This window comes from Oncorhynchus clarkii, chromosome 31 (assembly GCF_045791955.1).
Source record: "Oncorhynchus clarkii lewisi isolate Uvic-CL-2024 chromosome 31, UVic_Ocla_1.0, whole genome shotgun sequence".
Taxonomy (NCBI): domain Eukaryota; kingdom Metazoa; phylum Chordata; class Actinopteri; order Salmoniformes; family Salmonidae; genus Oncorhynchus; species Oncorhynchus clarkii.
Genome location: NC_092177.1, coordinates 21,027,238 through 21,053,312, shown reverse-complemented (window position 1 = coordinate 21,053,312; position 26,075 = coordinate 21,027,238). Strand labels below are relative to the sequence as shown.

The 26,075-nt window shown below is 43.9% G+C and overlaps 1 protein-coding gene across 1 annotated transcript in view; it reads right to left on the bottom strand.

Moving 5' to 3' along the window:
- The window catches only part of LOC139390790 (X-linked interleukin-1 receptor accessory protein-like 2), a 398,878-nt gene that overhangs the window by 159,087 nt on the left and 213,716 nt on the right, over window positions 1-26,075 (bottom strand). The window contains exons 3-4 of the mRNA XM_071138185.1: window positions 10,144-10,330; window positions 9,761-9,914 (exon numbers count right to left, since the gene is read on the bottom strand). Of these exons, the coding sequence (XP_070994286.1) occupies window positions 9,761-9,914; window positions 10,144-10,330 (341 nt within the window). The remainder of the gene's footprint in view (window positions 1-9,760; window positions 9,915-10,143; window positions 10,331-26,075) is intronic.

The window sequence follows — 26,075 nt, the reverse complement described above, 5'->3', positions numbered from 1 at the left end:
AACGCAGGCCTTGTCTGACCCTGACTCGGCTCACCACCCAACCAGCAGCACCCTACATGGCATTTGATCCAACAGGTCAGCACCCCAGGCAGCTTGTAAACCATGTGGAATCCAGCTCCAACATTACACCACTCATGCACGCCTAGTGCTTAGCTTAGCAGAAGGGCATGTGAGTGAGTGAACAAACAATGGCTCAGTTAACTGACAAGACAAGCATCATATTCTCCCTGCCAATTCACATCTCACTGAAGCAGATGTCTTTCAGCTTAGCAGATCACGTTAGCTTGCTGCTACTGACTAAATTGTGGCTTTGTAATGCTAGTTCGTTGAATACTGTTGTTTAGTGAAGCACAGTGCTGTTTTGGTCTTTGAATTGCACGAAAAATAACTTGTGTGTGTGTAGCAACGGTTATCAAAATTGTTAAGGTTCTAATATATGCAATAGTTGTACAATGGATGAAGACACCTCAAACTTTAAGAATTTGAAATATTTTACTGGCACAGACAAATAATGAATGGAAGTTCAGGGATTTTGGTGGGAATTCAGGTATTACATTTGTTGTCAAATTGAATGTGTTTTTTTAGAATGCACTCATAAATACATATAAAAAAATATATTTTGTGTTAAAATAAAGAAAATGATATGTGCCTCATTTGCATAAAACCACAGGGTGAATTTGCAAATCTGAATAGATTAACATAAAGAGGAGGAACATGGCCGCAAACACTAAAAAACAGCTCTGTCTAGGCTTACCTGCAGTCACCTCCGCTGTCTAGACTGCCTCATAAATTACTGTTGTTTTCATGCTCAGTTGCAAAATTCAACAAGTGTATCAGGATACCCTCAGATTAAAAAACAACCACTTGGCTCTAGATTACACCTATGTATACACAGTGCTGAATTTGTAAATAGGGAGGTGCCAGAACAAAAAGTGAGCGCTAGAGTGAGGTGACCTGGGGAGTTCTGAGGTACAGGAACACATAAAAAAATTCACATTTATGATAAAACATTGCATGCTTTATCGTCACATTTGCTAGTGGCATAGAGCAGTACACCAGAGGCACTTACAGAAGTTGCACACGTGGAGAACATTTTTAGTAGCCTAGGGTCTGTGAAAAATGTTGCCTTTTATAAATGCAATTCTACTTAATTTTTACAGAACTGGGGACTTTGGCAGAATATTGTTTTTAATACCGCACAAATGATCTAAATGGCAGGCACTAACAAACTGAAAAATCGGAGGAAAATTAAAATGACCTCGTCTTGAATCCATCAATAACCTAGGACTATGTGTGTGGATACATATTGCAGGCCACTATATGAGGAGGACATTATAGTCCTAAAAATGCTTTACAGTTTCACTGACTGACCAATGATGCACAGCTCACTTGCTGGTGATAGCCGATGCGCTCATGCCAAAAGCCTATCTCTCTTTCTTTCTCTCTTTTGTAAAACAATGTTTGGAAGTTGATCAAATATTTGGTAGCCGAAAGCATAGAGTTTTCTCTTTTCAGAAGGAGCCATTTGCTTTCCAACCTGTGTTTTCCCTCAATTGTATTTTAAATATTCCTGTTTTGTCTGCATGCTGTTTTTTTACTGACAGACTTGCCGCGCGTTCCCGACTATAGGCTATTATTCCCTGTTATTGGGCTAGAATCCACAGCTAGGCTATTTAAAAAAAAATAAGCTATTGATCCTGGCTAAATTATAGGCCTTCTCATTGTGTAGTAGGCTATTCTGAATTATTTCATTTATTTCTGAACAGACAGCAGTGATTCTATAAATTTGACAAATATATTTTAATTGATCAGGTGTCCTGCAGTTCCTTCAGAACCCTTCTATAAGGAAATATTTTATGGATTACAATAATTTAGAGATGAGGGTTGCAGGCTCATGTCTATCAGAACAGAGAGGGATCATAGAACATGAATCTCATTCTAGTTATGTGAGAGATACTGGCGCACTTCTCACACAGCCACGGCAACGTGTAAGTCTCAAACATAGGTTACAATGTTGCGCAAACCATCAATTAAGTTTTTTGTGGTGGCAGGGGAATTAACCTGTTGCATCTCTAGGGGCGCTATTTCATTTTTGGATAAAAAACGTTCCCGTTTTAAGCGCGATATTTTGTCACGAAAAGATGCTCGACTATGCATATTCTTGACAGTTTGGGAAAGAAAACACTCTGAAGTTTCAGAATCTGCAAAGATTTTGTCTGTAAGTGCCCCAGAACTCATTCTACAGGCGAAACCAAGATGATACGTCAACCAGGAAATGAGCAGAATTTCTGAAGCTCTGTTTTCTAATGTCTCCTTATATGGCTGTGAATGCGACAGGAATAAGCTTAGACCTTCTGCCGTTTCCCCAAGATGTCGGCAGCATTGTGACGTATTTGTAGGCATATCATTGGAAGATTGACCATAAGAGACTACATTTTCCAAGTGTCCGCCTGGTGTCCTGCGTCGAAACTGGTGCGCAAAGCCAGGTGCAAGAATTTTTCCATTTGATAGAGGGGAGAAACCATGCTTCCAGGAACGATATATCATTGAAGAGATATGTGAAAAACACCTTGAGGATTGATTCTAAACAACGTTTGCCATGTTTTCAGTCGATATTATGGAGTTAATTTGGAAAAAAGTTCGCGTTTTGAGGACTGAATTTTCGGGTTTTTTTGGTAGCCAAATGTGATGTATAAAACGGAGCTATTTCTAATACACAAAGAATCTTTTTGGAAAAACTGAGCATCTGCTATCTAACTGAGAGTATCCTCATTGAAAACATCAGAAGTTCTTCAAAGGTAAATGATTTTATTTGAAGGCTTTTATGTTTTTGTTGAAATGTTGCGTGCTGGATGCTAACGCTAATGCTAACGTTAAATGCTATGCTAGCTAGCTACTTTTACACAAATGATTGTTTTCCTATGGTTGAGAAGCATATTTTGAAAATCTGAGATGACAGTGTTGTTTACAAAAGGCTAAGCTTGAGAGATGGCATATTTATTTCATTTCATTTGCGATTTTCATGAATAGTTAACGTTGCGTTATGGTAATGAGCTTGAGTCTGTATTCCTGATACCGGATCCGGGATGGGTAGATCAGAGAGGTTTTAACAAAGAGGTTATTTGAATAAACTTTGATATATTCTGTGAAAAGTTACAATTATTGTTCGTGCCACGAGAGGTACCGGATCTGGCCAAATAGGTTCCGGAACAAAACAGTCCAAAACGGAGAGGTGCCGGATCCGGATCACGTTCCGGCAGGATCCAGCTCAAATTAAGCACTGTAAATACAGTTGAAATCGGAAGTTTACATACACCTTAGCCAAATACATTTAAACTCAGTTCTTCACAATTCCTGACATTTAATCCTAGTAAAAATTCCCTGTTTTAGGTCAGTTAGGATCACCACTTTATTTTAAGAATATGAAATGTCAGAATAGTAGAGAGAATTATATATTTAAGCTTTTATTTCTTTCATCACATTCCCAGTGGATCAAAAGTTTACATACACTCAATTTGCATTTGGTAGCATTGCCTTCAAATTGTTTAACTTGGGTCAAATGTTTCGGATAGCCTTCCACAACCTTCCCATGATAAGTTGGTGAATTTTGTCCTATTTCTCCTGACAGAGCTGGAGTAACTGAGTCAGGTTCATAGGCATCCTTGCTCCCACACACTTTTTCAGTTCTGCCCACACATTTTCTATAGGATTAAGGTCAGGGCTTTGTGATGGCCACTCCAATACCTTGACTTTGTTGACACAACTTTGGAAGTATGCTTGGGGTCATTGTCCATTTGGAAGATCCATTTGCGACCAAGCTTTAACTTCCTGACTGATGTCTTGAGATGTTGCTTCAATATATCCACATAATATTCCCGCCTCATGATGCCATCTATTTTGTGAAGTGCACCAGTCCCTCCTGCAGCAAAGCTGAATTTTCTGGAATGTTTAAAGGCACAGTCAACTTCTGACCCACTGGAAATGTGATACAGTGAATTATAAGTGAAATAATCTGTCTGTAAACAACTGTTGGAAAAACTACTTGTGTCATGCACAAAGTAGATGTCCTAACCGACTTGCCCAAACTATAGTTTGTTAACAAATAATTTGTGGAGTGGTTGAAAAACACGTTTTAATGACTCCAAGTGTATGTAAACTTTGACTTCAAATGGACATACTTTACATTGTTTGCAAGATCAGAGACTATAATCTGAGTGTTAATGTTCAGAAGGTGCTTTCATTTCAGCTCATCTAAATTGTAAACATTTAATCTGTATTAAATTATTACTTTTTCAGTTCCACATAAAATCTTTCACCTCTTTCTTTGGAGGTAAGTGTCGAGACGATGCGTTAAATCGCAGACGATGCTTTAGCGTTCTTATAGATGCTACAGAAAGACAATGGGGGGTGTTTAACAGGTCATTCAAAAAATGTCTGCTCACTGCTCTTCGTACTTAGCGACTTCAACCTCCCGACGTCTGCATTTGTTTAATTTCTTTCCAACTCTCTTTTTCCCCTCCTTACCTCTTTTGACCTCAGCCTTTCCCAATCCCCTCCAACTCACAAGACAGGCAATATGCTTCACCTCATATTTACCAGAGGCTCCTCACCTACTAATCTCACTGAAACCCCCCTCCAGGTCTCTGATCACTACTTTATTTCCTTTTCTGCCTCCCTTTTCTCCAACCCTAACCACTCAGCCCCTACCCAGATGGTTATGCAGCGTCACAATTTTCGCTCTCTCTCTTCCACTACTACTCTTCTATCCTACCATCTCTCCCTGCTGCTAAATCCTTCTCCCTCCTGTCTCCTGATTCTGCCTCTTCAACCCTACTCTCCTTCCTTTCCGCATCCTATGACTTGCACTGTCCCCTTTCCTCCCGGCCGGCTCGGCCCTCCCCTCCTGCTCCGTGGCTGAGTGACCAATTGAGAACTTACAGAACAGGGCTGCAGGTAGCTGAGCGGAAATGGAGGAAAACTAAACTTCCAGAGGATCTATCATCCTTTCACTCGATCATCTCTACCTTTTCTTCCTCTGTATCCACTGTTAAAGCCACTTTCTACCACTCACAATGTTAAGCTTCTTCCTCTAACCCTAGGAAACTCTTTTCCACCTTCCCTTCCCTCCTTAATCCTCCACCCCCTCCCTCTCTGTGGACAACTTTGTCAACCACTTTGAAAAGAAGGTTGACGACATCCGCTCCTCAATCACTCAGCCTATTGAATCCACTGGTCCCAGTCAAACAGAACTACCCTACACCTTTACCTCGTTCTCCCCTCTCTCTCCAGATGAAATCCTGTGACTATTGAGGTCTGGCCGCCCGACAATCTGCCGGCTTGACCCCATCCCCTCCTCCCAGACCATCTCTGGAGACCTTCTCCCATTCCCCACTTCCCTCATCAACTAATCTCTGACCATTGGCTGTGTTCCCTCTGACTTCAAAACGGTCGCTCCCCACCTCAAGAAACCAACGTTCGACTCATCTGACATCAGAAACTGTAGACCTGTATCCCATCTTTCTTTTCCTTCAAAAACACTTGAGTGTGCTGTCTCTGATTAACCTATTCAATATAGGGGGCGCTCTTTTAATTTTTGGATGAAAAATGTTCCCGTTTTAAACAAGATATTTTGTCACGAAAAGATGCTCGACTATGCATATAATTGACAGCTTTGGAAAGAAAACACTCTGACGTTTCCAAAACTGCAAAGATATTGTCTGTGAGTGCCACAGAACTGATGTTACAGGCGAAACCCAGATAAAAATCCAATCAGGAAGTGCCGCATTTTTTGAAACCGCCTCATGCCAATGACTCCTTATATGGCTGTGAAGGAGCTAGGAGTCAGCTTACGTTTTCCACGTTTTCCCCAAGGTGTCTACAGCATTGTGACGTATTTGTAGGCATATCATTGGAAGATTGACCATAAGAGACTACATCTACCAGGTGGTCGCTTGGTGTCCTCCGTTGCAATTATTGCGTAATCTCCAGCTGCAGTATTTTTCCGTTCGCTTCTGATGAGAAACCAACATTCACGACTGATATATTATCGAATAGATATGTGAAAAACAACTTGAGGATTGATTCTAAACAACGTTTGCCATGTTTCTGTCGATGTTATGGAGCTAATTTGGAAAAAAGTTTGGCGTTGTAGTGACGGAATTTTCCGGTCTTTTTCTTAGCCAAACGTGATGAACAAAACAGAGCTATTTCACCTACACAAATAATATTTTTGGAAAAAATGAACATTTGCTATCTAACTGAGAGTCTCGTCGTTGAAAACATCCGAAGTTCTTCAAAGGTAAATTCTTTTATTTTAACCTCTTTGATCTCTAGGGGCGCTATTTCATTTTTGGATAAAAAACGTTCCCGTTTTAAGCGCGATATTTTGTCACGAAAAGATGCTCGACTATGCATATTCTTGACAGTTTTTGAAAGAAAACACTCTGAAGTTTCAGAATCTGCAAAGATATTGTCTGTAAGTGCCCCAGAACTCATTCTACAGGCGAAACCAAGATGATGCGTCAACCAGGAAATGAGCAGAATTTCTGAAGCTCTGTTTTCCATTGTCTCCTTATATGGCTGTGATTGCGCAAGGAATGAGCCTACACTTTCTGTCGTTCCCCCAAGGCGTTAGCAGCATTGTGACGTATTTGTAGGCATATCATTGGAAGATTGACCATAAGAGACTACATTTTCCAAGTGTCCGCCTGGTGTCCCTGCGTCGAAATTGGAGCGTAAAGCCAGGTGCAATTATTTTTCCATTTGAGAGCAAGGAGAAACCAGGCTTCCACGAAGGATATATCATTGAAGAGATATGTGGAAAAACACCTTGAGGATTGATTCTAAACCACGTTTGCCATGTTTCAGTCGATATTATGGTGTTAATTTGGAAAAAAGTTCGCGTTTTGAGGGCTGAATTTTATTTTTTTTTTTTTTTTTTTTTTTTTTTGTAGCCAAATGTGATGTACAAAACGGAGCTATTTCTAATACACAAAGAATCTTTTTGGAAAAACTGAGCATCTGCTATCTAACTGAGAGTCTCCTCATTGAAAACATCAGAAGTTCTTCAAAGGTAAGTTATTTTATTTGAAGGCTTTACTTGTTTTTGTGATAGTTGCCTGCTAAATGCTAACGCTAATGCTAACGCTAATGCTAACGCTAATGCTAACGCTAAATGCTACGCTAGCTAGCTACTGTTACACAAATGATTGTTTTCCTATGGTTGAAAAGCATATTTTGAAAATCTGAGATGACAGTGTTGTTAACAAAAGGCTAAGCTTGAGAGCTAGCATATTTATTTCATTTCATTTGCGATTTTCATGAATAGTTAACGTTGCGTTATGGTAATGAGCTTAGGTCTATAAATAGAATCCCGGATCCGGGTTTGGTCGTCGCAACAGGTTAATGCTTTTCTTGTTTTTGTGAAAATGTTGCCTGCTGAATGCTAGGCTTAATGCTATGCTAGGCTATCAATACTCTTACACAAATGCTTGGTTTGGTTGAAAAGCATATTTTGAAAATCTGAGATGACAGTGTTGTTAACAAAAGGCTAAGCTTGTGTTTGAATATATTTATTTAATTTCATTTGCGATTTTCATGAATAGGAAAAGTTGCGTTATGGTAATGCGCTTGAGGCTATGATTACGCTCCCGGATACGGGATTGCTCGTCGCTAGAGGTTAACTCTTTCGTTATCTCTCTAAGAAAAATCTTCTTCACCCTAACCAGTCAGGCTTCAAAATGGGTCACTCAACCGAGACTGCTCTTCTCTGTATCACAGAGGCCCTCCGCACTGCCAAAGCTGACTCTCTCTCCTCTGTTCTCATTCTCCTAGATCGATCCGCTGCCTTCGACACTGTGAACCATCAGCTCTTCCTGTCCACCCTCTCAGGGCTGGGCGTTTTGGATTGCATCCTACCTGGCAGGCCATTCCTACCAGGTGACGTGGAAAGGATCTGTGTCTACACCACGTACTCTCACTACTGGTGTCCCCAGGGCTCGATTCTAGGCTCTCTCCTTTTCTCTCTACATATCAAGTCACTCGACTCTGTCATATCCTCACATGATTATCTCCTACCATTGCTATGTAGATGACACTCAACTACTTATTTCCTTCCCCCCTGCTGACAACCAGGTGGCGACATGCATCTCTGCGTGCCTGGCAGATATCACAGCTTGGATGTCGGCCCACCACCTCAAGTAACACGCTCGACAAGAAAGAGCTGCTCTTCCTCCCTGGGAAGGCCTGCCCACTCAAAGACCTCTCCATCACGATTGACAACTCCACAGTGTCGTCGTCCCAGAGTGTAAAGAACCTTGGCGTGACCCTGGACAACACCCTGTTGTTCTCAGTAAACAGCAAAGCAGTGACTCACTCCTGCAGGTTTATGCTCGACAACATCCGTAACGTACGACCCTACCTAAGTCCTAATAGAGGCATCTCCTGTCTGGACTACTGCAACTCGCTGTTGGCTGGGCTCCACGCTTGTGCCATTAAACCCGTGCAACTTATCCAGAATGCTGCAGCCCGCATGGTTTGCAACCTTCCCAAATTCTCCCATGTCACCCTGCTCCTCCACACACTCCACTGGCTTCCAGTCTAAACTCAAATCCACTACAAGACCATGGTGCTTACCTGCGGAACAGCAAGAGGAACTGCCCCTCCCTACTTTCAGGTTATGCTCAAACCCTACACCCCAACCTGAGCACTCTGTTCTGCAACTTGTGGTCTCTTGGCCCTCCCACCCCTTTGGGAGGGCAGATCCCGCTCAGCCCAGTCCAAGCTCTTCTCTGTCCTGGCACCCCAATGGTGGAACCAGCTTCCCCCTAAAAGCTAGGACAGAGTCCCTGCCCATCTTCCAAAAGCACCTGAAAACCTACCTCTTCAAAGCGTATCTTAAATAAATGGTGATAGGGCTGTCGATCATTCTGTATGGTCTAGTATAGGCTACTATCGGTTTTAGTTCCATTTCTGGAACTGTTGTGTGTAGTTTCCAGGTGTTTATGTCCTGTTTATAGAGTAGCTAGAGTCAGACTCAGAGAGAGCTGCCTGCCTATTGCAGTCCTGAGGCTCCAGTGGATTGGCTCTGTTTCAGAGTGGGGCTAGGCAGGCAGGCAGGGTGAATGAGCTTGGGGGTTGATTTCACACTGCAGTTGGCAGCTGCTTTTCCTGCAGTCGGGACCCAGCACACACCCCAAGGGTCAGACTCACTGGCCTGGAATCCCAGCCTGCCTGACTGCCTGCTGCATGACAGAGGCAGCGGAGGAGGCACAAGCCCAGAATGTGAATAAATAAATCCATCTCACGTCACAGTGGATGCCAGCGTTTACACTGAGGGCTGATGCATCACAGATACACAGTGATACCCCACTATGCTACGGTGATAAATGGTGTGTCTTCACAGTGCATCCGGCTGAGTGTTTTATCACTGAACTACCAAACCTTGAGAGGAAGGGACTTCAGAATATTAAATGTAAGAGTGCAAAAGTTAAACCTTTCCGCTCACTGCAGCTGATTTCAGATGCAAATTGTGGCCAGCTGTCAAACTGTTTTTGGAACTGTGCACATACAATACAATACACACATGCACGTAACAATATACAACACATTCACACTGTAACCAGACACACCCAAACACGCACGCACACAAACACACCCAAACACACGCACACACACGCATTATGCACACACACACACACACACACACCCAAACACACACCCAAACACACACTCACGCACACACAAGGCATGGGGGGCTTACCTGTGACTTTGAGTTCCGTGGTCCTCCTCACCACCCGGCTGCCATACTTGAGCTCACAGGTGTAGTTTCCGCCGTCGTCCTCCTGCACCTCAGGAAACCAGATGTTGGTGATGTTCACCATGATGGAGCTCCGCCACGTCCTCTTCTCACACTCCTAGACAGACAGGTCACATTAACATCACACCATCACACAGTGTTATACCGCGTCAGTTTCATCTTGTTCCATATCTTTTCCATATCCAACTCACAGTCATTAACTACCGATTCACTATGCTACGTTTAATTACATTAATTTAGATACCCATTAGTGGATCAGGGCTAATCTTCTTGGGTTCATACACAAGGACTATACAACGCTTCTGAGAATAAGAGTGATTCGTTACCTTATACCAGGTCATCTGGGGCTGCTTGTAAGGGGCGAGGTAATCCTCGATGTCGGGGCAGTTGATCATCTTGCTCTTAGTGATCTCGGCTTTCTCCAGGTGACGTATTTTACTGTTGAAGCACAAGCCCTCGTCGTTCTCCTCTACCGCCAAGGACATGGACACCTTCATGCAGTAGGTGGAGTTTCTGCAGGCAGGGAACACAACACAGGAGGCTTTATGTTTCCCCAAGTTCACCTCTAGCCAACAATCATCACAAACACACAGAAGCACACATCGATTTCTCCACGGGGTTTCATCTGTGAACTAGCAGAGCTCTTAAACACTGCCATTCATTTCATCAATGCCTCCCTGCCTGCCTGTGATGATGTAAAGTGGGGCCTCTTTTTACTTTTTTTTGCCAACAACATCAAGAACAACAGGCAGTTTGAACATGGAGGGTATCGGAATGGAATATTTCAAAATGCTTCAATTAGTAAAGAGATGCGGCTCCCCCTGAAGTGGCAGGAGCACATACTGTATGGGGAATGAATGTGCATATCATTGCACTAGGCAGGCACCAGTGAGAAGTACAAGTCTCCTTCAGGGAGGCCTGTGTCAGGGCACATGACCCCTAGCTCAACACATAGCTACTACCATGGCTACTACACTAGGTTCCCATTGAAAATGCATGAGGGCTTTCAGGCATGGGATTGCCCTCCAGTGGCATTGTGTGTCAGCCTCTCAAACGCTAAGGCCCCCTGAACTTCCGCTAGCAAGTTCAGCCTGTTTAATGCCAAGATTTTACTTTTCAGCATGAAACATTTAGCTGGTTTTAGACTTGGACATCAGGCAGGTTGTGTATGTGACTGTGTGTGTATGTATGTGTGTGTGTGTGTATTGAGAGAGGTGGCCTGACATGTCTTGTGTGTGTGTGTGTGTGTGTGTGTGTGTGTGTGTGTGTGTGTGTGTGTGCGTGCGTGTGTAGAATTCCTAGTCTCAGGCAACAGAGATAGAGAGTATAGCTGTTCTGGGCTATTTTATTTATGATCTATGACTAAAAAACTGTTCACAGGGCACTTGCTGTGTCTGGTGACAACGGTCTCATATTGTGACGAATAAAAAGCCAAACAACAACAGACAAACAGGGGACAGATGTGTGAAGTCACTCAGGACAAATGAGGATCTGTTACTGACAATTAGCCCAGTTAATCAGGCTGCATAACTATTGTGCTATCCTGATAAGACTGCTTCCACTTCATGAATAATGAATCTCTCACTCCTGCCATTACTCTCAAGTAGCCTTGTCTACACCTCACCAGTTGAATTATATGCTTGATAAAAAAAGGGATTTCTGTGTGCTCGCGGTTCCTGATTACACCTGTTAATGTGATCTTCAATGAATCTAACACACGACAACCTTCAAGATGTGGCCCACCCAGGTGGGTCAGTGTTTCATGGGTCAGCGTGCCCGGGCTCTTAGCTTTCTTGAGACATTGAATAAGCATTCTGAACACCCATACGCCTGAATGACTTCCTTCCATGTAATTTCCCCTACACAGGTTTCCGTGTGAGCCATAGTACAGAGAGCCAAACTGTGTAAATGCCCTCTTGGCAGAGGTCAACCGTGCATCAGGCTCTTTTTGTAGATCTCAGTAAATGACTGTAACACATGAACGGTGCTAAGTAGTTTCCTATATCGTTGGGGGACCGCTCTGGCACCGCAGCCATGGAGGTCAATGCAGAAGCCTTTCATTGCAGTGACCTGACTTTGGAACTCTGTGGGGTAAACATCCACAGACAGACAGAGAGACAGAGAGCGACTGAGGCTCCGCTGCAAGTAGGTCACTCATGTTGTTCTGTTTTGCTGCATTTCCTGTTTGTCCTAAGAACCACCTGAGAAAGTAAATAGCCTCAGAACATCTAGAAGAGGCTTGTCTGGGGAGAGCAGTGACACCGTAGCTCCCAGTCCTGGCAGAGGAGACATAGAGTACACAGTACTGCTCTCTGGGGCACCCTGCCACCTGCCCTCCTCTCACACAGAGAGAGGATAAGGAGGAAGTTGGAGATTAAACCATATGATTAATTCACTGGTAATGAACCTCATTCTCCTTCCTTCTTCCACAGCCCTTAGCGCTCATATAACTCTCTCTGTGGAAGATGGGCCTAGGAGGACCCCAGGGCCAATTATACTGACTGACAAAGTGTTGCTCTATGAGCTTCATAGAAATTAGCACTGTCTGCCACTATGATTTGACCTGTTTTCATTTTGGACCATCCGCTGAGATGGCCTATACCACAGAGAGCAGCATCTTGGCACTCTTGTCTAATACTAACACTCCCTTTTCATTATACATAAGGGATGGTTCGACATGGAGGAAAATGGGGGAGGGTCATGCCTTTTCAATTTCAGTCAGGCGGGGGTTAAGTATTTTTTCAGTCCAGGGGAGGGTCATGTAATTTGCAATTAATTACATTTCTATGTTTCTCAGTGTCTAAAATATATTTGCTAATTAGGTATTATACAGGGGATCTTCCTTTAAAAGTTTTGAGTTTATGACACAACCGTTTGTGGTAGATGGTTGCAGATTGTGGTAAATTACATCATTCTGGCAACAATGGCAATCTAGGAGAACACAGTCTTCCTTCCAGCTGATGGCAAAACTCAAGTCACACTGCATTATTTCTGCCTCATGCACCAATCCATGACCAGAAAAAGTGAAATATTCCTCTATTAAAATACATTCAGCTAATAATAACAACGGAAGCTTATTGGAACACTTTGCAATACTCATTCATTACAGCTGCAGTGCTGGTTGTAGAGCTGAGTGGAAGTAGGGAGAACATGCATTTGATGGTTTATAAAAGTGTTGAACAAAGTGTTGACAATGCTGAATAACAACTTAAACATGAACTTTGTCACACCCTGATATGTTTCACCTGTCCTTGTTATTGTCTCCACCCCCTTCAGGTGTCGCTTACTTCCCCCAGTGTATTTATCCCTGTGTTTCCTGTTTCTCTGTGCCAGTTTGTCTTGTATGTTTCCAAGTCAACCAGTGTTTTTCCCATTCTCCTGCTTTTGCTATTCTCCTTTTTCCAGTCCTCCCAGTTTTGACCCTTGCCTGTTTCTGCACCCGCCTGCCTGACCATTTCTGCCTGCCTTGACCACGAGCCTGTCTGCCACTCTGTACCTCCTGGACTCTGAACTTGTTTTGACCTTTTGCCTGACCAAGACCATTCTCTTACCTGCTCCTTTTTGGATTATTAAACATCTAAGACTCCAACCATCTGCCTCCTGTGTCTGCATCTGGGTCTCGCCTTGTGTCATTATAACGTCCTCATAAAAACAGTAGCTCTTTGCTGTATTCGTTGAGTCTCTCTCTAGTCATGGTTTTAACTGCTGTGTGTTCAAAGCCTCTTTTTACAGTCTATGGCTCAAGGAAACCAGGGGAAACTGTGCAGACACGGTGATTTGATTGGCAAGCTGTAGGCCTATGGGTGCACTTGCTTTGCTCTCTGGGCCTGCCGGGTAGTTGGAGTTCTACCTTCAGACAGATGAAATGGTTCAAAATAGGAAAACTTTGCATTCCAGGCACTAGGACTGCTGAATCACCAGCGCGAAACAAAGAAAAAGGCTTTATCGTTCTTCTTTTAAAGAAATGTTTGGGGATTGACGAGGAATGCCTTGGATTGGTGATCATTGCTGTAGGCTATTAGTGTGGTCTCAATCGAATGATCCATCATTCATTTCAATAAAAACAATATGTTTCTTGACCATGAAGAAGTTATTTATCAGAGTTATTGACCTCACAATATTAGCCAGATTTGAGTAACTTCCATTGTGGTGCTGAAACTTGAAGCACAATCAATCAGAAATGGACAGCTCATGGTTCTGGAAGAAGGCAAATTCAAGTAGACATAGTTCCTTTAGACCATACCTATTTTAATTGGACTTTACTAACAACCAGAGGGCTGAGTGTTGGAGCCTATTTCTTCCTATTTAAGAAATAAGAGGTAGACCTACCAGTCTGACAGACCAAATTAGGCTATAGGCTGCTATCCTTAGATTTGTTGGCCAATTCCTCCACCCACCATGAACTCTTTAAATACCTGACCTCCGTGTCAGTGAACTGCTTGGTGTGTTCAATTAAAACCAGGACTCAAATTGAGGGGGTACAGCATGTGAGGATATGACCTTATGTTAAAGAAAATCGCAAAAAGCAGGTTTTGAAGAAAATTAAAAGGATCTGATTATAAGAAGTGATTTATAACGGCGCTTCGGTCCTTTAACGTTTAGAGGCTACAACCTTCAATACCCGAGGAGACAAAAAATGGACTTAATCTAATTTTTACGCTATCACTTCTGTGATACGGAAGATGTTTTAAACCCAGACAGCTTTTAGGGAAACATTTGTGACCCACTGGGCACATATTTAATTTCAAAGTCTATTCCACGTTGGTTCAACATCATTTTATTGGGTTAAGCCACAGAAGAAGAGTAGCAGTAGCTAAAGCTTACATTTTTTTCGCGTCGGTAGGACTACTCTGCCTGGTGGAGAAGTAGGTCTAACTTCTGAAAGTACCATGCGCAGATTCATAATGACATCTCAGATTGAATTATTTACAAATGGACAGTTTCATTAGAAATAAGACATAGGCCTGTCTTATCTTATTATAAGGCTATTTCTCTGTCCATTCTTAGCCTGAAACTTTAGTAATTTGTGTGCTATTAAAAAAGATTCTGCTGTCTCCAGTCATGTAAAATGACATACAACTGCATGAAATGCATTTATAGAAGGCACATTTTTCTCGTACCCGCAAATACGATGGTAGATTCATGCAATGCTTTTCCTATAAAGGAGATCTTTCCACCCACAACCTTCTGGCCCGCAGCCCTGGCCCACAGCCCTAATTTCTACGTTGCCATGTAAATGCTTACAGGATGAAGAACAGTTTCTAAAACTGCATTTCTAAGGCTCTTGTCTGTCCAAGAAGTGAGGGTAAATGGTAGACATGTTCTCTGCTATCTACTATGTTTTCAGGATTATTTTGGGTATAGGGGAGGGTCACTTGTTTTTTTTCAAGCATTCAGGGAGGGTTTCGTTAAAATATAGGGTAGGGCCAACCATTTTTATTTCAGAGAGGTCCAATTTTCTCCAGATAAGCCTTTAAAAAAATAACGTACACTCCCTAATGAGAAGGCACTTGTCCATCTGTGTAAGGTTCTGTATATATTTTCTTAGTCAACCTTGTGTTCTGTTTTGCTGTGTTCTTGAACGTAACCCTGTTTCTGTGTGTTCTTGAACGTAGCCCTGTCTTTCATTTTTGTTCATTGATTTCACCTGTGTTAGTTACTCACCTGGTCTCATCAACTCCTTATTTAGTTCAGTTCATTCTGTTTGTGCCTCTGTGAGGTATTTTGACTCTACATTTTGACTCTACTAAGCCTTTTCCTAGCTCGTTTGTCAGAATCAGTTATAGCCTTCAGTCCTAGTTTTGTTTTACCTGCCTGTTTGCCTACCTGTGTATGACCATTGCCTGCCTGTGACCCCGATTCCTGCCTTCTGCGAAGGTGAAATAAACACCTGCCGTGCTCTGCGTGTGAATCTACACCTTTTTCTCCCTGAGCATTCATTACAATTGTTTGACAATAAGGAATGAAAGCAATTTATGTAGGTTAGTTTGAAATGGTTGTTGATGTTATTGGCATTAATTGTGATGCAATGCAAAAGCTTTATGAGCTTATGAATGGATTTATCAGGTCCCCAGATGCTTTTGCAAGTTCTTCAAAATCTCTGTGGGCAGAATTTCCTACACAATCTCCCTGCCTCAATTGCTCTGCAGTCTGAAAAATGACATCAAACTCTTTGAACTTAATAAAGCACCTTACTAAAGATGGATTTCAGCAAGAGAGAGAGAGAATTTTACATGCAACAGTTTAAATCTAAATGTAGGCCAATTCCATTGATTAAAATGGGGGGAGAAATAATTTCCACCATTTCTCTGTAAGAGGGAGAAAGAGGAAAATATAGTCAAGTTTTAAAGAGGAATGCAAAATATTTAAGAGTACATGAGCCTCCAATTTCATTTAAATTGTAACCACTAACTGGGAATGAACCATGAAGACCCTACTTTTGGAGTGATTAAACCTCTAGTTTTATTTTATTTTTTTAGCTAGGCAAGTCAGTTAAGAACAAATTCTTATTTTCAATGACAGCCTAGTGGGTTAACTGCCTGTTCAGGGGCAGAACGACAGATTTGTACCTTGTCAGCTCGGGGGTTTGAACTTGCAACAGTTCTAGTTACTAGTCCAATGCTCTAACCACTAGGCTACCCTGCTGCCCCAGTGTAAATGACCTTTGGAGAAAAAAAGCAACAGACACACACTCTCACTCGCTCTCTCTCTCTCCCACTACACACACCAAGAGAAGATCAAACAGACAGAATGTACAAGGAAATCACATTTTAAAAAAGGTGTTGAAAAGCAATGGCAAGAAACATGTCAATGTGTGACAGAATCTGAGTACCTCATCACTACACAGGATAATGGGGTTTCTGTTGACTCATGGGCCATTGATGAAACTCTCCACATCACTAATCTGCAGGAGTTGGTTCAACCTGGATCAATGGGATTGTGTGATGTTCAAGGTTAAATGGGCGCGAGAGTGGTCCCTATGGGGCTGCTACGCAGAGCAGCATATCAACGATACAGCCAGGTTTTCTCCAGCATCAAACCTCCTTACTCCTTATTCTGGGAATCCAGTTCCTGGGGCCTCATTTATCAATATTGCGTGTAAACTACTCTAAGATACTCTTTACGAAAGGAATTTTGAATATTCGTACTCATAGAAAAAGTGTGATTTATCAAACAAACGTCATAATAATTGATAAATACCAATTGTTCTCAGCCTCGGTGCTCGGGCACAACCTCTTCTATTTGCATTTTGAAACACTCCCTAATTAACCATACACTGTATGGTCAAAATCATCCCTTTAAAGCCCGCTGGGAATGTACAGTGCCTTCAGACCCCTTTACTTTTTCCACATATTGTTACATTACAGCCTTATTCTAAAATTGATTACAAAAACCAGGGTTTCAGACATGTTTTCCAATATTTTATAAAAAATAAACTGAAATATCACTTATACATAAGTATTCAGACCCTTACCTCAGTACTTTGTTGAAGCACCTTTGGCAGCGCTACAGCCTCGAATATAATTGGGTGTGACTCTACAAGCTTGGCACACATGTGTTCTCTGAAGATCCTCCCAAGCTCTGTCAGGTTGGATGGGGAGCGTTGCTGTACAGCTATTTTCAAAAACTTGTCCCGAAGGCACTACTGCGTTGTCTTGGCTGTGTGCTTAGGGTCATTGTCCTGTTGGAAAGTGAACCTTTGCCCCAGTCTGAGGTCCTGAGAACTCTTGAGCAGGTTTTCATCAAAGAACTCCTTGTACTTGGCTCCGTTCATGTTTGCCTCGATCCTGACTAGTCTTCCAGTCCCTGCTGTTGAAAAACATCCCCACAGCATGATGCTGCCAGCACCATGCTTCACCGTAGGGATGGTGCCAGGTTTCCTCCAGATGTGACGCTTGGGATTCAGGCCAAAGAGTTAAATCTTGGTTTCATCCGACCAGAGAATCTTGTTTCTCATGGTCTGAGAGTCTTGGCAACTCCAAGCGGGCTGTCATGTGCCTCTTACTGAGGAGTAGCTTCGTGTGGCCACTCTACCATAAAGGCCTGATTGAGTGGTGCAGAGATGGTTGTCCTTCTGGACGATTCTCCCATCTCCACAGAGGATCTCAAGAACTCTGTCAGAGTGACCATCAGGTTCTTGGTAACCTCCCTGACCAAGGCCCTTTTCCCCCGATTGTTCAGTTTGGCCGGGCGGCCAGCTCTAGGAAGAGTCTTGGTAGTTCCAAACGTCTTCCATTTAAAAATGAGGCCACTGTGTTCTTGGGGTCCTTCAATGCTGCAGACATTATTCGATACCCTTCCCCAGATCTGTGCCTCAACACACAGGCTTGACCAGTAAAAATAAAAACATAGGTACAAAGAGGACCATTAGGGCAATTCAAGTTGCTTTAGCAATGGAAAATATCCCTCAAATGAGTAGGCAACTCACCAATAAGCCATCCATCCTCAACAGCTGTCTCCTGTATGAGTATAGGCCAACATTGCTGTTCTGTGAGTCGTGCATTCCACCTGGCCACCACATTCAGCAGCGTCTTTTGCGCATCACATAACCTATCACTTGCACATTAAGAGTGGAAAGCTTTTCTGTTCACATAACTTGTTTTGGGATTGTGCTTTTATGGCGATGTTGCTGTCTTCTACTGCTCTGCTTGTATTTGGGAGCCTATTGATGGCAAAGAAACCCCTCTGGACTTCAACCTGTCGTGCAATGGTGTATGGAAATTGTATGTTACATTTTGTTTTGCTGATGATTGCATCCAAAACATTGGCTCATCGAGGGCTGTGAGATCAGCAAGCTCCCACTGAAAAGTTGCTGTTGACTAAAACCTGAGAGCGGATAGCACTTGGATGTGCACTGGAATGGCATGTGTTTGTTTGCCTCTCTAAAGCAGGTCTTAAATCCTCATGGGAAATTATATCTGATGAGCCAATCTGCACTTTCTGCAAAAAAACTCATACCAAACTCTACCAATCTTCCAAAAGAGCAATATTAGCCTCTCATTCGATTTCCCATTATCTCAGACTTTTATAGTATTTCAACAACGGTTTCACTTTCACACGTACCTCTAATTTAACAAATTACTGCACTTTATATGGATTATTATCATAACAAATGCACTGTAGTGGTCAAATGATACAGTATGTCAGTCAAGATATGTTGAATGAATTCACAAACTTTTCCCCTCAGAACAGCCTCAAGTCGTCGGGGCATAGACTCTACAAGGTGTCGGAAGCGTTCCACAGGCATGATGGCTCATGTTGACAACAATGCTTCCCACAGTTGTGTCAAGTTGGGTGGAAGTGGATCTCTACTCTGAATAGCTTATTTCATCTTGGATTGAGATCTGGTGACTGGGCAGGCCACTGCAGTAAGCTTAAAAATTACTGTCATGTTCCTGGAACCATTGTGGCATTATCCTGCTGAAAAAATCAATTCGCAGATGGATACACTGGTATGTAAGGTCGTCAGCTGCCATACCCCATTCGTGTCGGGCTACGACGAATTGTGCATTATTTTGCTGCCATAAAGGGATGCACCTGATTGGCAATGCTGTTCAGAAATCCTGTGGCATTCAAATGTTGCTCCACTTACAGTGCCTTGCGAAAGTATTCGGCCCCCTTGAACTTTGCGACCTTTTGCCACATTTCAGGCTTCAAACATAAAGATATAAAACTGTATTTTTTTTGTGAAGAATCAACAACAAGTGGGACACAATCATGAAGTGGAACAACATTTATTGGATATTTCAAACCGGGAAAGCCCTGGAGTGGGCCAACTCCGTGTGGAGAGAGGGAGATGCGGTGTTGGACCAGTTTGAGGAGTTCACCCAGTCTTCAATCACCCACCCGAGGGTAGAGCGGCGGGTGAGCGCCTCTACCATCTGAGGCAGGAGACGAGGAGCGCCTAGGATTTCGACCTGAGTTTAGGACCCTGGCTGCCGGCACGGGATGGAACAGGGCCCTGATCGATCATTCAGTCTACGCGAGGACGTCCGTCGGGAGCTGGGTCTGCAGAGACACCACCCTCAACCTGCTGGCTGCTCGCGGACGTTCAGATCGGGGTCTGGTGGTTCCATCCTCCCGCACCCCCTCTCCGATACCAATGGAGCTGGGAGGGGGGGGGGGGGGGGGGGGGTGCACAGGAAGAAAGGAGGGGGTTCCTGCTTGTGCACTATCTGTGGCCGCAGAGGTCACACTGCCGGTCGGTGCCGGGTGGGTTCCTCTGGGAATCGAGGCAGCAGGCAGGGCGCTCTGGCGTCACCCCAGGTGAGCTGGCACCATCCTCACCCAGAGTCCTCTGTTGCACATATGTTTGTGCCTGTCACTTTTCCTGAGTTTTCCTGAGTGACACAGGGCTTTCAGTCACCTGAGGGCTCTGTTTACCTTGGCTCCCGTGCTGGCCCATCCGGATCCCTCTTTGGCGTTCATAGTGGAGGTTGAGACCGTGTCTGAGACCGTGTCTGTGCCTCGACCTAGGTTGGGCAAAACTAAACATGGCGGTGTTCGCTTTAGCAATCTCACTAGGATAAAGACCTCCTCCATTCCTGTCATTATTGAAAGAGATCATGATACATCACATCTCAAAATAGGGCTACTTAATGTTAGATCCCTTACTTCAAAGGCAATTATAGTCAATGAACTAATCACTGATCATAATCTTGATGTGTTTGGCCTGACTGAAACGTGGCTTAAGCCTGATGAATTTACTGTGTTAAATGAGGCCTCACCTCCTGGCTACACTAGTGACCATATCCCCCGTGCATCCCGCAAAGTCGGAGGTGTTGCTAACATTTACGATAGCAAATTTCAATTTACAAAAAAAAAAAGCTTCTAGTCATGAAATCTATGCAGCCTACTCAATCACTTTTTATAGCTACTGTTTACAGGCCTCCTGGGCCATTTACAGCGTTCCTCATTGAGCAGATAATATTCTAATCTTTGGTGACTTTAATATTCACATGGAAAATATCCACAGACCCACTCCAAAAGGCTTTCGGAGCCATCATCGACTCAGTGGGTTTTGTCCAACATGTCTCTGGACCTACTCACTGTCACAGTCATACTCTGGACCTAGCTTTGTCCCATGGAATCAATGTTGTGGATCTTAATGTTTTTCCTCATAATCCTGGACTATCGGACCACCATTTTATTACGTTTGCAATTGCAACAAATAATCTGCTCAGACCCCAACCAAGGAACATCAAAAGTCGTGCTATATATTCACAGACAACACAAAGATTCCTTGATGTCCTTCCAGACTCCCTCTGTCTACACAAGGACGCCAGAGGATAAAAATCAGTTAACCACCTAACTGAGGAACTCAATTTAACCTTGTGCAATACCCTAGATGCAGTTGCACCCCTAAAACCTCAAAACATTTCTCATAAGAAACTAGCTCCCTGGTATACAGAAAATACCCGAGCTCTGAAGCAAGCTTCCAGAAAATTGGAACGGAAATGGTGCCACACCAAACTGGAATTCTTCCGACTAGCTTGGAAAGACAGTACCGTGCAGTATCGAAGAGCCCTTACTGCTGCTCGATCATCCTATTTTCCAACTTAATTGAGGAAAATAAGAACAATCCAAAATTCCTTTTTGATACTGTCGCAAAGCTAACTAAAAAGCAGCATTTCCCAAGAGAGGGTGGCTTTCACTTCTGCAGTAATAAATTCATGAACTTCTTTGAGGAAAAGATCATGATTATTAGAAAGCAAATTACGGACTCCTCTTTAAATCTGCGTATTCCTTCAAAGCTCAGTTGTCCCGAGTCTGCACAACTCTGCCAGGGCCTAGGATCAAGAGAGACACTCAAGTGTTTTAGTACTATATCTCTTGACACGATGATGAAAATAATCATGGCCTCTAACCCTTCAAGCTGCATACTGGACCCTATTCCAACTAAACTACTGAAAAAGCTGCTTCCTGTGCTTGGCCCTCCTATGTTGAACATAATAAACGGCTCTCTATCCACCGGATGTGTACCAAAGTCACTAAAAGTGTCAGTAATAAAGCCTCTCTTGAAAAAGCCAAACCTTGACCCAGAAAATATAAAAAACTATCGGCCGATATCGAATCTTCCACTCCTCTCAAAAATCTTAGAAGAGGCTGTTGCGCAGCAACTCACTGCCTTCCTGAAGACAAACCATGTATACGAAATGCTTCCGTCTGGTTTTAGACCCCATCATAGCACTGAGACTGCACTTGTGAACGTGGTAAATGACCTTTTAATGGTATCAGACCGAGGCTCTGCATCTGTCCTCGTGCTCCTAGACCTTAGTGCTGCTTTTGATACCATCGATCACCACATTCTTTTGGAGAGATTGGAAACCCAAATTGGTCTACACGGACACGTTCTGGCCTGGTTTAGATCTTATCTGTCGGAAAGATATCAGTGTGTCTCTGTGAATGGTTTGTCCTCTGACAAATCAACTGTCAATTTCGGTGTTCCTCAAGGTTCCGTTTTAGGACCACTATTGTTTTCACTATATACACTGCTCAAAAAAATAAAGGGAACACTTAAACAACACAATGTAATTCCAAGTCAATCATACTTCTGTGAAATCAAACTGTCCACTTAGGAAGCAACACTGATTGACAATACATGTCACATGCTGGTGTGCAAATGGAATAAACAACAAGTGGAAATTATAGGCAATTAGCAAGACACCCCCAATAAAGGAGTGGTTCTGCAGGTGGGGACCACAGACCACTTCTCAGTTCCTATGCTTCCTGGCTGATGTTTTGGCTACTTTTGAATGCTGGCGGTGCTTTCCCTCTAGTGGTAGCATGAGACGGAGTCTACAACTCACACAAGTGGCTCAGGTAGTGCAGCTCATCCAGGATGGCACATCAATGCGAGCTGTGGCAAGAAGGTTTGCTGTGTCTGTCAGCGTAGTGTCCAGAGCATGGAGGCGCTACCAGGAGACAGGCCAGTACATCAGGAGATGTGGAGGAGGCTGTATGAGGGCAACAACCCAGCAGCAGGACCGCTACCTCCGCCTTTGTGCAAGGAGGAGCAGGAGGAGCACTGCCAGAGCCGAGCAAAATGACCTCCAGCAGGCCAAAATGTGCATGTGTCTGCTCAAACGGTCAGAAACAGACTCCATGAGGGTGGTATGAGGGCCCGACGTCCACAGGTGGGGGTTGTGCTTACAGCCCAACACCGTGCAGGACGTTTTTCATTGGCCAGAGAACACCAAGATTGGCAATTTGCCACTGGCGCCCTGTGCTCTTCACAGATGAAAGCAGGTTCACACTGAGCACATGTGACAGACGTGACAGTCTGGAGACGCCGTGGAGAACATTCTGCTGCCTGCAACATCCTCCAGCATGACCGGTTTGGCGGTGGGTCAGTCATGGTGTGGGGTGGCATTTCTTTGGGGGGCCTCCATGTGCTCGCCAGGTACCGAGATGAGATCATCAGACCCCTTGTGAGACCATATGCTGATGCGGTTGGCCCTGGGTTCCTTCTAATGCAAGACAATGCTAGACCTCATGTGGCTGGAGTGTGTAAGCAGTTCCTGAAAGAGGAATACATTGATGCTATGGACCGGCCCACCCGTTCCCAATATCTGAATCCAATTGAGCACATCTGGGATATCATGTCTCGCTCCATCCACCAACGCCACGTTGCACCACAGACTGTCCAGGAGTTGGCGGATGCTTTAGTCCAGGTCTGGGAGGAGATCCCTCAGGAGACCATCCGCCACCTCATCAGGAGCATGCCCAGGCGTTGTAGGGAGGTCATACAGGCACTTGGAGGCCACACACACTACTGAGCCTCATTTTGACTTGTTTTAAGGACATTACATCAAAGTTGGATCAGCCTGTAGTGTGGTTTTCCACTTTAATTTTGAGTGTGACTCCAAATCCAGACCCTCCATGGGTTGATAAATTTGATTTCCATTGATAATTTTTGTGTGATTTTGTTGTCAGCACATTCAACTATGTAAAGAAAAAAGTATTTAATAAGAATATTTAATTCAGATCTAGGATGTGTTATTTTAGTGTTCCCTTTATTTTTTTGAGCAGTGTATTTTACCTCTTGGGGATGTCATTCGAAAACATAATGTTAACTTTCACTGCTATGCGGATGACACACAGCTGTACATTTCAATGAAACATGGTGAAGCCCCAAAATTGCCCTCGCTAGAAGCATGTGTTTCAGACATAAGGAAGTGGATGGCTGCAAACTTTCTACTTTTAAACTCGGACAAAACAGAGATGCTTGTTCTAGGTCCCAAGAAACAAAGAGATCTTCTGTTGAATCTGACAATTAATCTTAATGGTTGTACAGTCGTCTCAAATAAATCTGTGAAGCACCTCGGCGTTACTCTGGACCCTGATCTCTCTTTTGAAGAACATATCAAGACTGTTTCAAGGACAGCTTTTTTCCATCTACGTAACATTGTAAAAATCAGAAACTTTCTGTCCAAAAATGATGCAGAAAAATTCATCCATGCTTTTGTCACTTCTAGGTTAGACTACTGCAATGCTCTACTTTCCGGCGACCCGGATAAAGCACTAAATAAACCTCAGTTGGTGCTTAATACGGCTGCTAGAATCTTGACTAGAACCAAATAATTGTGATCATATTACTCCAGTGCTAGCCTCCCTACACTGGCTTCCTGTCAAGGCAAGGGCTGATTTCAAGGTTTTACTGCTAACCTACAAAGCATTACATGGGCTTGCTCCTACCTATCTCTCTGATTTGGTCCTGCCGTACATACCTACACGTACGCTACGGTCACAAGACGCAGGCCTCCTAATTGTCCCTAGAATTTCTAAGCAAACAGCTGGAGGCAGGGCTTTCTCCTATAGAGCTCCATTTTTATGGAATGGTCTGCCTACCCATGTGAAAGACGCAAACTCGGTCTCAGCCTTTAAGTCTTTACTGAAGACTCATCTCTTCAGTGGGTCATATGATTGAGTGTAGTCTCGCCCAGGAGTGTGAAGGTGAACGGAAAGCTGAGTAACTGGCTTACTAGGGCTCTTTCATACCGTCCCTAGGAGGGGTGCGTCACTTGAGTGGGTTGAGTCACTGATGTGATCTTCCTGTCTGGGTTGGCGCCCCCCATTGGGTTGTGCCGTGGCGGAGATCTTTGTGGACTATACTCAGCCTTGTCTCAGGATGGTAAGTTGGTGGTTGAAGATATCCCTCTAGTGGTGTGGGGGCTGTGCTTTGGCAAAGTGGGTGGGGTTATACCCTTCCTGTTTGGCCCTGTCCGGGGGTGTCATCGGATGGGGCCACAGTGTCTCCTGACCCCTCCTGTCTCAGCCTCCAGTATTTATGCTGCATAAGTTTATGTTTCGGGGGCTAGGGTCAGTTTCTTATATCTGGAGTACTTCTCCTGTCCTATCCGGTGTCCTGTGTGAATTTAAGTATGCTCTCTTTAATTCTCTCCTTCTCTTTTTCTTTCTCTCTCTCAGAGGACCTGAGCCCTAGGACCATGCCTCAGGACTACCTGACTCCTTGCTGTCCCTAGTCAACCTGGCCGTGCTGCTGCTCCAGTTTCAACTGTTCTGCCTGTGATTATTATTATTTGACCATGCTGGTCATTTATGAACATTTGAACATCTTGGCCACGCTCTGTAATCTCCACCCGGCACAGCCAGAAGAGGACTGGCCACCCCACATAGCCTGGTTCCTCTCTAGGTTTCTTCCTAGGTTTTGGCCTTTCTAGGGAGTTTTTCCTAGCCACCGTGCTTCTACACCTGCATTGCTTGCTGTTTGGGGTTTTAGGCTGGGTTTCTGTACAGCACTTTGAGATATCAGCTGATGTATGAAGGGCTATATAAATATATTTGATTTGATTTGATTTGATAGGCGCTGTGCTCTCTCAGCGCTCTGGTATGCCACCGAGGCTCCGCCCTTGTGCCTTGTTCTCGAAGAAGCTCAGCCCGGCGGAGCGAAACTATGACGTGGAGGACCGGGAGTTGTTGGCTGTCGTCAAGGCCTTGAAGGCGTAGAGACATTGGCTTGAGTGGGCTAAACACCCTTTTCTCATCCGGACTGACCACCGCAATCTGGAGTACATCCGGGCGGCGAGGAAACTGAACCTTCAAGGTGGGCCATGTTTTTCACCCATTTTGTGTATACCCTTTCTCACAGACCAGGCTCCCAGAACATTAAGGCAGACACATTTTCCCGGCTGTATGACACAGAGGAGTGGCCCATGGATCCCACTCCCATACTCTCTGCCTCTTGCTTGGTGGTGTCGGTAGTATGGGAGCTGGACGCGGACATGGAGTGGGCGTC